Source organism: Corvus brachyrhynchos, unplaced genomic scaffold (genome assembly GCF_000691975.1).
Source record: "Corvus brachyrhynchos isolate BGI_N302 unplaced genomic scaffold, ASM69197v1 scaffold331, whole genome shotgun sequence".
Taxonomy (NCBI): domain Eukaryota; kingdom Metazoa; phylum Chordata; class Aves; order Passeriformes; family Corvidae; genus Corvus; species Corvus brachyrhynchos.
The window spans coordinates 2,367,771-2,378,718 of NW_008237229.1; the positions used below are offsets into that span (position 1 = coordinate 2,367,771).

A 10,948-nucleotide genomic window follows, 5' to 3' on the forward strand; every position below is an offset into this window, starting at 1 on the left:
CTGAGTAGCTGATCCATCAATTCCTTCATGTGCAGTATCAGTGACAATGGTCTGCTCCAAGTTGAGAGATGATCACAATTGAAGAGGCTTGGGTCCACATACTCTAAAAACCTACACGTTGCCCTTCCCAACAGAGAAATTGTCATTCTCATTTAATGGAAGGCTCGGCTTAGTGGAACAATGGCTGTGCACTATGATGGAAGAAGAACAGAGTAGTGGCTTTTTGCAGAAATCACCTTCATTTTGAGGAGGAGGGTGTGGAAAAAAAAGAGGGAAGAGTAATTGTTAACATTATTACCAAGGGACATGTTAACTTCTGAGATTCACTTTTCCTTCTGTATATTGAAACATAGTCACAACCTCTACCCCAGGGAACTTTAACCTTTAAATCCACACAGCAATTGTAGTCTCCAGACAAGGAGCAACGAAAAAGAAAAGAAAGAAAAAAAGAAAAGAAGCTCAGAAGTGCACTTTGCATATCCTGCCTCAGAAAGGGTTAAAGTGCTAAGTTTGATATATCCAAAAATTAAGCATCTCTCCTACTCCTTTATTTTTTTAAATGAAACTTTATCTTTGGTTTCTTGTATCTTCCCTGTAATTTTATCCTTTGTTTCCTCCATCTTCTCTGTTATTTTATCCTTTGTTTCCTCCATCTTCTCTGTAATTTTATCCTTTGTTTCCTCCATCTTCTCCGTAATCTTATCCTTTGTTTCCTCCATCCTGTCTTGTAGGTATTCCTTTACTGGTGGTGGTGTGGACATGTAGCCATGCTTACGTAGATATTTAACAGTGACGGATGTTCCTCCCAAAGTCACAGTGTATCTGGCAGGAGTTGCAATCTTAAAGAAAGCAGAGAACACACCACATAAATAAAACAGGACAGTAACATCCAGCAAAAGGTATTTTTGATGTTGAAAATTTATTTTGACCAGTTTCAGATTCTAAAGGTATCTTCAATTTATAAGGAAATAAGCCAGTTTACAGTGTGTCCCCTAGAAATACATACCTTTAACTTTAAAGTATCATTTTGTCAGAGCCAGCAAGGGCCTTAGATTTCCCTTAAAAAAAAATGATCATCACACAAACTCTCCCTGTGCAGCTTGTAGGACAAGCATTAGGCATCTCAATACAATTCAGAACAGACTGCATGTGAAAACTGAGTTCCTTCCAACACTGCCAGATCTCCCAGCTATAACAACATCTTTATGTTTAACCACATTTATTTATTGGTGTCTTTCAACCCCTTTGAATAACAGGCAGGAAGCACATCACATTTGGAAACAAAACAAATGAGTGGCATGTACAGCAAGTATGGTACCTTGTTTTTGCATGGTCGGACATGTTTCAAGTTTCCCAAACACAGACTTTGCCCATATAAAGCAATAAAAGGAAACCCAAATCTGAATGTAAGCAATTGATTCAAATGGACAATGAAAATGCTTGCGAGTGATGGACAGCTAAGGGGAAGACAAAAAATCATCTAGGATAAAAATAATGGTACTTTTAGCTGGAATTCAGTGTGGTGTTTAGATTTTAGACTCTTTGTCCCTGCTAATTATGTCAGGGATACAGAAGAATAACTTAACTGTCATTAAATCTCAGAGGGCTGCAATAGCTCTGCAGCAAAGAAGTTATTTTAGAAATACAGATAGACTCCTTGAAGGAACACAGAACACATACCAACTTGCATGGGACTATTTTTACCACAAAAATGAATGCTCAAGTACTTGTAACTATCGAAGAAAGCTAATTAATTCTTTCTGCTGTAAACAAGTAAACCCTGTTTAGTTCACCAGGCAAGACTTAGAGCTTATTTACAAACTAGAATTATACTTACTTTATATAATGCATATGCAGTTAGTGCATTTCCACTCTGGGAATTTTTCAGGATGTCTACTACACTGTCTGGTAAGCCAATCAACTCTAGGAATGGAACAACATTTACTCCACTATAAAAGAGAAAAACATTGGTAACTTGAATTAGAATTTGCAAGTAATTTTGAGTATTATTTTTATCCTTATTACACAAACCTTGTAATTTGACAACAAAATGTTTTTTTATCTAAGCAATGTACTTACAGGATTTATGTTTCTGACCACAGGAAAATTAATGTTCTTTTCAGCATTTCAAAAGGTGACCCATTTATATTATCCCTGTTGGGTGGGAATAGCTTCTAACTTACCTGTGTCCCAGTTTATGTTTGAAGGTAAGTAGATGTAATGGTGGTAAGACAGCTACTCAGGCTCCAGCTGTGCACATTTGATTTCATGTTCTGTTTTGCCCAAAATTACCTATTTTTTCTTTTTAAAATTTCAGACAATGTTCTTTATTCACTTTTAAATATATCAAACAAATGGAATGTGGCAAAAGAAAAGGAAGCAACATGTTACATGGACAAGACTTCAGGGGCTTTGTGCTCAGTTGCTCTACTGTGTCGATATAAGATGGGTGGAGGGAGCTCCAATCACAATTTCCTTCTATTTGAAATCCAGGGAAGCACCAAAGGAGAAAAGAAAGCTCATCTTTATATTATAGGAGAAAGCTACACACAGTTACAGAAGACCTGAGTTTCCAATATTTAGACATTTTGTATTATTAGTACCATTATCCATTTCTATTTAGTATTTTAAGCATTCTTCTGAGCATGCAGTCACTTTAGTATCAAGAACAGGAAGAGGCAGTAATCTACCAACCGTTACTAGAACCTACAGTCTGAGGGCCTGTTCCCAGAGTAGGAAATGGAGACCTAGTAAGAGCTGAAAGACAGCGCTAACTGTGCTGTTTCATAAACCACCACTGTTTAGTCTCGTATGAACAGTCATTCTGAAAGTTATTTTTCCACTTCAGGAGGGTGCTGCTCCTGTGGCATAACAAACTGAAGCTTTGTTATAATTAGTTTCTGGTTGAATATTTCAGTTGTTTTCTGCCAAATACCTACTTTAGCAGCAGGCTTTAGAGTTTCAAGAAAAGTAATCTTCCCTCAATCTGAAATGTCTGGATGTAAGCATCAACCTGAATTCATCCAAAGCAAAATATTTTTATAGCTCAAGACCTTTATTCCTCTGACATGAGCTAAATTTAGAATGACATTTAGATCTATAGCTCCCAGAAAGGGCAATTATGCCAGCTGGTTAGAGTAACTAAAACAAACACTTGTGCAGTAAGGCATTCTGATGTCAGAGTTCCATCCTTGCTACCACAAACCATCGTTGTTTCATGCTTTCTATTATTAAATATACAACACCAGCAGTCCAGAGATAAACATTTGCTCATATTTAGCAAACTATTTCCAGATAAATAAAGCCTCTTTCATCTGAACTAGCAAACTAGCAGCTCATAATTGATGTAGTAGTTTTTTTCTAATAAGTGCCATTTTCCAGAATGGTATGTAGCACATGCTATAACTAAAATAAACTAAAATTAGAATACTTAGTTTATCTCTCTTTTTTTTAACCACACAAATATTTAATTTCCAATTAAAAGTATGGTCTACAGAAGCAATTTTTTCAGTGGATGGCAGGAAAAACAGGAAACAGAAACAAAAAAGGAAGGGATACACATAGGTTGTGAACAGCTAAGTGAGGTAAATCCATGAAATGAAAATCCAGTTATGGGGGAGGAGTGGGGATGAAGCGGAAAGGAAGTGGTAAAATACCTTTAAGTCCAAGGGCAAAAAAAGAAGAAAAGGTCTATAAAGATCTCAGCTGGCCATTCATAATCAGGATTCCAAATCCCTATCTTTACCTTTTGAGAAGTTACTAATAATTTCAATGCTGTTTACATCCATGCATCGTTTTGGGGAGATGAGCATTCCTTTAAATGTTAGCAACATACCTGGTACATAGCAATAACTGCATGATAATAGTATGTACATGACAGTCTCATGAATCCTATATACTTTCAATATTAATCTTATGCTTTAGTCAAAAATGTAGCCACATTTCTCTTTTACATATAAAGGCACTTTTTAACATGCAATAATAATTTATATGTCCTTTCACTAGTGAAAGTAGGCCTCAATTCAACTACGGTTTTGAGCACTGCAACAAAATAACAACTTACTTCATGGCTGCATAGTAAAAGGATCCAAACCATACAGTGGAAGTCAGAAGGTGCACTGGAATCATGACTTTTCCATACTGCTTAAAAGTTTTCTTGAACCTCTGAACGAGACTAATGGATTTGTCTTGTAATGGATCGGGTTCTGAAGAATCTGACTCTGCAGGGCTCTGCTTGGGCGCATCAGTGACTGAATGCAAAGGATTTCTCTCTTCTGGTACTTTGTGAGAAGAGTCTGCTGGTTGTGATGAAAAAGCAGTTTTCTCTGAGGCAAAGTGAGCTGCACCTGCATGAAGACATCGTTTAGGAGGGTCCAATGCCAGAATCACTTTGCATCCCACATTAGACAACACAGACTGTCCTTTTAAGCACTGAAAGACACCAGTGCGAGGGAAGAACCAACACGTCCCGTGCGCCAGCTGAGATGCAGAATGTAACAGACTCCGCTGCATTTTGATGAAGTGTGGATGAAGTTTCTGTAGAGAAGAAACAAGAGTAAACAAACTGCATTTTAATGATGTGATTTCTATTTGCTCCAATGCCACTTGAAATTCTCAAATTTAAAACAGCTTTCTATTCTACTTTAAAAGGGTTTTCCTTACCTTTCTTTGCAGAAACTGTTACCTTCTAGAATTAAGGAAATTATTTTCCATCTAATTTCTTCAGTATTCTGAACTAAAATAGCCCCTTCATTTAACATACTCTGCTCCTCACTGCTAAATGATCACTCTACTCCCTAAAAACACCCTTAAGAGTTTAGTACTATCTACTGCTTTTATCTACACAACCTGGCACAGCCATTGAAAAGCTACCCTTCACTTATAGTAGCAACTGATAGCTTGAGTGATACTTTGAGCCTACATAAATGCATTATAAATTCACTGAAGTAAATACAATTAAAATGTATTTTTGGTGTCAGTGCATTCTTAGTTTTGGCAAAATTTTTTATGTTCCATACTATTTTCAGTAAAAGTTCATACAGTTGAAAAAAACCCAATAGAAATAATTAATAATAATCAAGCAATAGCCTAAATAGTAACAAACCTAACTGTATCAGCCTGCCAGTAACATCTGTCAGGAAGGGGGAAGGTACTGTTTAATGTCATGTATTAACATGAGCAAAACTGAACTGCAATTTTCCAAATACTGCAATGCAAAGAATATTATAAAACAGTGGAATAACCCAGTTAACTTTATGATTTTGAATACTTACCAGTTACTCCTGAAAGTTTGAAATAACTATTGAGAGTTTCCCCACAAAGAAGAAAGGAATTTCGTTTCGCATTCATAGACATCAAGAAATAATTTCTCCCCCCCCAAAATGCATGCTTTGAAATTGCGAATGAAATACTCTCTCCTTTCCTTTATTCAATGCCTGCAAGTTACAGAACTAATATTCCTTACCTCCAGAAAGGAAAAAAAAGGTGATGCACATTGATGTAACAAATGCCACTTAAGCTAGTTACAAGTTTTGTATATTCCTAATGCTTTTCTACTTTTAATTGTCATAATAATTCTTTATCCAAACTAGAAATCATTCAAATTTAATTGAAGCTTCATTTCTGCTTTCCCTTCATCTGCAGGCTTAGATATATTTCAGTCAGATGCTTTAGTAGTGAATTTATCTAGGCTGCAGAAAATGATCAATACTTCCTAACATACGCAGAAGTTAAAAAAAAAGTGAAACCATACATACCCTTTATTCCTTTCTAGATATGGTAAGGTTTGTATCTTCAAAAAGTTGCAACTCTTCCACTAGTTCCCCACCTTTCAAATATATATCTTGAACACATTGATGACTCTGCTGAAGTGAAAAAAGGGCACATTTAGAGAAATAGCAACAACAACAAACTAATCCTATGAAGATTTTTGGGCAGCCTGAAACCTTGCTACTGAAGAAGTTATTGGCGCAAATTCCCTTTCCAATACTGACATGCTAATGGAAGATTTTTTCCTGTGTAATTTTTGAAGCTCCTCAACTGTGAATTACTGTTTGCTTCCAAGAGAGGAAAGTTTCATAATCCAAATGCATCTGTTGGAACATTCCTGCCTGTATGTTTTCTAGGTAGTTTTATGCTACTGTTGTGTTTGAATTAATGGCAATTACTAGAATTACAGTGTTTGATGTGGGGAATAGAGTAATGGTTTCAAACTCCCTGGGAACCTCTACATTGTGAAGCGCAGACATACACTTTTGCTGAACTCCTACTAACAGGAGGTACTGCATCAGCAGGGAAAAAAGGAACTTGTGTCTCTATATAAGGAAGCAGTTACTCCATCCTATTGAGTTATGAACTCAGAGTCAAGAAGTGCTGCTGCTGTTCATGGAGCAGTAAATCAGCTACAGGTAGTGGCTCTCCACAACTCGGTTTTCTGTAAGACTTCACTGGAAGCAGCAACTGCTTGTGGTTTCTCTAGTTTTACAAGAAGCAGAGATTCTTGCTGCTTTCTGAAATCCAAATGCAATTGTTTCTCAAAACAAGAAGTAGTGAAAACACTCAGAAAAACTCAAGTGTTCAGATGGCACTCTGTCATATGCCAACTACTTAACCGATTTATAGAAATTGTAGCAACAAACTTGGAACACGAAAACTGCATTCCTTGCCTATTGCCAATTACAGTTCTTTCCTGAGGGATAACACTCTCCACAGAGAACTGTTTTCCCCTTTCACTAATAGTACACAAAACTGAGCATCTGCCATAAGTAGATTTTCTCAGTATCCAGCCAGCAGATGTAGTAAAAGGCATCCATCTATAGGAATCTGGAAGCTCTTGAGTCAGACTTCTACTGTTCACCAGTGGCCTATTGAAAAATACTTGTTCCAAACAAGCTTTGCAAATTGCCACCATACAGCATGAGGGAAACCATGGTGAGCACTCTGATTTTGAGTCATTAATGTTATTAGCAGGACACTGCATTCCAGCAGTCTTGGAGAGATCATTCTTCGGTACAGGACTAAGAAGCTGAACAAGCATTTCTGAATTTTTCCATTTCTTGTAGTGCATACACAGTGGCACTTCTCAGAGCACCATTTCTAGGTTTTGCATTCCAGCACTGTCCAAACACCTCTGACCCATTGCAGTGGCTGCAGAACAATGAGGCAGGAAATGGCTCCATTCTCCTGAGTGTGGGTCACCACTGTGTCCAGTGGTCATCCGGCAGCACAATAACACTGCTGCGATCAGTAAATGAGTTTCAAGGTCTTTGCTCACTGAGTTACATGCACTGTGTAAGACTTAAAAATAGAATGTCACCAATGGCTTTAAAGCAGAGAAATTTCTGGGGCTATTATAAGACTTGCCATGCTACTCTTTGTTCCTATATTCTCAGATGGACTTGAAAGTCATTAATTAAAGGCTTTTTTTTCCATGATGCATGACCTGGCAGGTCAAAAGGAATGTTCCCATAACATCTACACTAGATCCTGAAAAGGTTTTTGCACCTTGTAAGCAGACAGTATGGTTCTAGCTAATATTCTGCACAACTGCTTACTTTTTCTTTCTCCACTTTAAAATGAGGAGAAGCACAATAGCTTGATATATAAGGAAAGACTAAGATATGATAGTGCTTATGTTTGAGAGAATGAAAGAAAACATGTTTTTTGAAACAAGGTTTTCAAATTTTCCTAGTGACCTTAGTGTTTGTCACAGGCATGTGCTTTGCTTATCTAAATGAACAAAGGAGAGACCTTTTGAAGCGTTGGTACATTGAGGATTACACTGCTATCCAGAAGCACTGGCATGAGGGAAGTATTATAGCAGTTACAGCATGATGTAGGAAGGGCACATGAATAAAGTAACAGATTAATACAGCATATACTTTGTAAATTCATTTTAAATAAACATATTTTTAAAGTGATGATGGGTGCAGCTGCTCAGTTGTAATATTTTAGTTACTTGACTCAACAATGCAAACAAATCTTTAACAGGACAGATAAAGTGCACAATAATTATAATTGGGGGTCCAAATAAATATGAAACTAGCTGTTTCATCTCTCTAAAACAGAAGATGAATACAGAGAAACTTGTCCTTTAATTCACAGTTAGTGAAAGGAAGTTCCTAGTACTCTATGCACTCAACAGGCAGCCGGAAGTGTGTCAGCCTATGGACTTGAGACACAATTTTCTTCTCTAAGCATAATACTTCTCAAAGAAATTACTGGAGCTATACAAGTTATACAATTGTCCCTGTAACTTAAGGTTGTTAAAACCACTCAGATTCTAAGGAAGTCGGGACAGTAACCTGAATGTCACCCAAAATTGCACCTAGTGACTTTTGGAAAATTGCTTCTTCATTTTAATGTGTTTCATTTTTTTTCCTGCTGTTGCATCATGCTGCAAAGGTACAGAAAAGGACAAGAAGGTACAAGCTCCAGATACCAAGGTGGGAAAGCTTGTCTGTGGGGTGGGGGCAAGGGGAAAAGTGTTTTAAAGCATCTTAGATTTCTATATTAGTTTTCTCTTAAAAATGCCACAAAGAAAAAAAAAAAGATTATGTCTAAGGACAAATACAGCTCCAAGTTCTCTGCTCCAAGAATCCCATGTGGTCAGTGACTGAACAGATACTAGCTACACGAACCATGAAATGCTATACAAACACTTGTGATAAGGTCTCTTCAGCACTGTCACATCCCAGCTAACTGGTAGTATCTCCAGCTGATTGTAAACTGAGCTGTAGAGATCTTGGCTGTTCAGGACAAACTCCTGGTTGGGATTCTTGGGACATCCATTTAATTCCTGAAGGCACCCCTGGTCCCATGGTGAGCTGTTAACAAGGCCTCTAACATAAAGGGAGTGCTCTAAGGGCCTCTCAAGGAAAAGTATAGGTCAACTTCTCATTACAGTGCTGGAGTTTTTGTTTAGGAAACTTCTGTACTTGTGTTACAATTCAGATCAGCTTTGGCATAAATCTGATATACTGCAGGAGCATCCTAGCTCTTGCATTCACTCTACTTTCCAGTGATAATTAGGAAGTAGATATTAGATTTGCTGTTTGTTCCTGAGGACAGCAAAAGTTCAGGAATTTGAAATGTTACGGAGCTGCTTTATGTGACTACCACAAAGTCATTGGCTTTGGATGTGTGCTAACATTCTATGCCAAAAGACCCCAGAGAATCTTTGGAAAACACAGAAGTAACAAGCCTGGCCAATATAGGTATGGCAAAGGCTGCTGTGGATATTTGCTGTTGGAAAGAGAAAACATGCCAGAGATGCTGTCACATGAAACTTTTGCCAGGATAATTTGTATAAAAATGGTTACCCTGTTACAATTAATGTTTTTCGAGTTACCAGAGAAATTAAAACATGAGAAGGGGGGTGGATATAAGATGGCAAAAATTTTAGTGTTAAATTCTTTTGTAAAAGAGGTCAGAAAGCATCTGAGGGAACTGAGGGTATGGTATATGTAGAGAACACTGGTTTATTTTCCCAGTTATAGCAGAAACACTCTGGACATAATATGTAAATATGGATGACTTTAAAACATTTTCACTTGTTCTGTTACTGTTTAAAAAAAGAACATTAATTATACCACAGGAGAGTTCCCAATGAAAATCCATGAGCTTTTTCCACTCCCAAGGCACCTTTCTATGAAAAAAAGAGAATTAATTTACATTCTTGTCATATTTAGTGTAAAATCAAGAAAACTTTGAAGGTTGTGTGTGGCAGACAGAGAAAAATTTTGTAAGGTTTCTGAAACCAAGTTTTCAGAAATCCTTTTCAACTCATCTTTTAGATTGCATAAAAAGCAAATATCGAGATCTCATCCAAGCAGCTCAGTTTAATAAATAACACCATCATATTGCTTACATTTTTACTAAATATAATAAAAAACCCCAAAGCTTGTTTGTGGACTTAAATTGTTCTTTTAAAGAACTAATTGACAGTATTTAAACAAAAAAAAAAAAAGGATTTTGCCAAGATTATAAACCAAAACAAGAAAATAAGAAAAACACAACTGATCTGAAAACATAATATAGGTTGCCTAAAAATCTGGGAACACATTTTAAAATCATTGTTAAGAGTGGTGCAATACGTGCAAAGCACTGTTTTTCTTAAATTCAATGTAAAATAAAACTATAAACCTCTTGGTAACTGCAAAGGGTTGGCACAGCATGGAGTCACTAACCAAGATGGGAAAGTGACAGTGCATAGGGAATTTTTATGCTTTGTATTAATACTTTTGAGTGCATCAATGAACATTTAGAATTTCTATTTTGACCTTTACTACTTTTGCAGTGTCACTCAAACTGTTATTCATTCTAAACTAAGAAACTTGCTTAGAATTTGAAGTTTGGGCATCATTAGCTTTGTAGTTTTGTCTACCTTCAGAACTGTCTAAAAATACAACATTACAATTTAGGTTAAAGGGAGTAATGCAAAATAAATCATAGTGGAATTTATTTAAAACTTGGTAAAATCTTGTTAAAACAAACAAAAGACTAAATCCTCGCAGACAAACGACCCTAAAGCATTAGCCCCACCCTACCTCCATCACATCTAACCTCTACACTATCTTCACTTAGTAAATGCTATGCTATAATTTTTAAAATTGATATTACTACAATTCAATACTGCTAAGTGGAGATAAGCCAACAACTTTGTTACCCTTATTTTATCTAAACTAGACTTGTTCTTGCTAAAACACCCTGAGCAAAATCAAGAAAGTAAAACAAACTCTCCCAGGGTCCTTATACACGGAGCAATCTTCACTACTACAATCTTCTGATACTCAAATATTAAAAAGGCCAACAAGAAGTAGCTTTAGGAAGAATGAAAGATCTTGTAGACATGTAAAAAGTCTCCACACTGGATTCAGAAGACAAATAAAGCAGGAGAACGTAATGCAATGCCTGCGTACTGAATTATACACCTGGAATGCTAAACAGG

At 36.7% G+C, this 10,948-nt stretch overlaps 1 protein-coding gene across 1 annotated transcript; it reads right to left on the reverse strand.

Moving 5' to 3' along the window:
* Positions 1-6: 6 nt before the first annotated feature.
* Positions 7-9,613, reverse strand: FAM210A (family with sequence similarity 210 member A). The gene is made up of 5 exons (XM_008630078.2): positions 9,591-9,613; positions 5,757-5,864; positions 4,064-4,536; positions 1,838-1,949; positions 7-839 (listed from the first exon to the last, which is right to left on the reverse strand). The coding sequence occupies exons 3-5, from the start codon at positions 4,510-4,512 to the stop codon at positions 540-542; spliced, it is 861 nt and encodes a 286-aa protein (XP_008628300.1). The 5' UTR covers positions 4,513-4,536; positions 5,757-5,864; positions 9,591-9,613; the 3' UTR covers positions 7-539.
* Positions 9,614-10,948: the final 1,335 nt, after the last annotated feature.

Coding starts and splice junctions, on each gene's coding strand:
- FAM210A (XM_008630078.2), bottom strand. CDS start 4,512: ATGCAGCGGAGTCTGTTACATTCTGCATCTCAGCTGGCGCACGGGACG. Junction 1,950..4,063: donor TTTTACTATGCAGCCATGAA/GTAAGTTGTTAT, acceptor TCTCTTTTATAG/TGGAGTAAATGTTGTTCCAT. Junction 840..1,837: donor CTGCATATGCATTATATAAA/GTAAGTATAATT, acceptor GCTTTCTTTAAG/ATTGCAACTCCTGCCAGATA.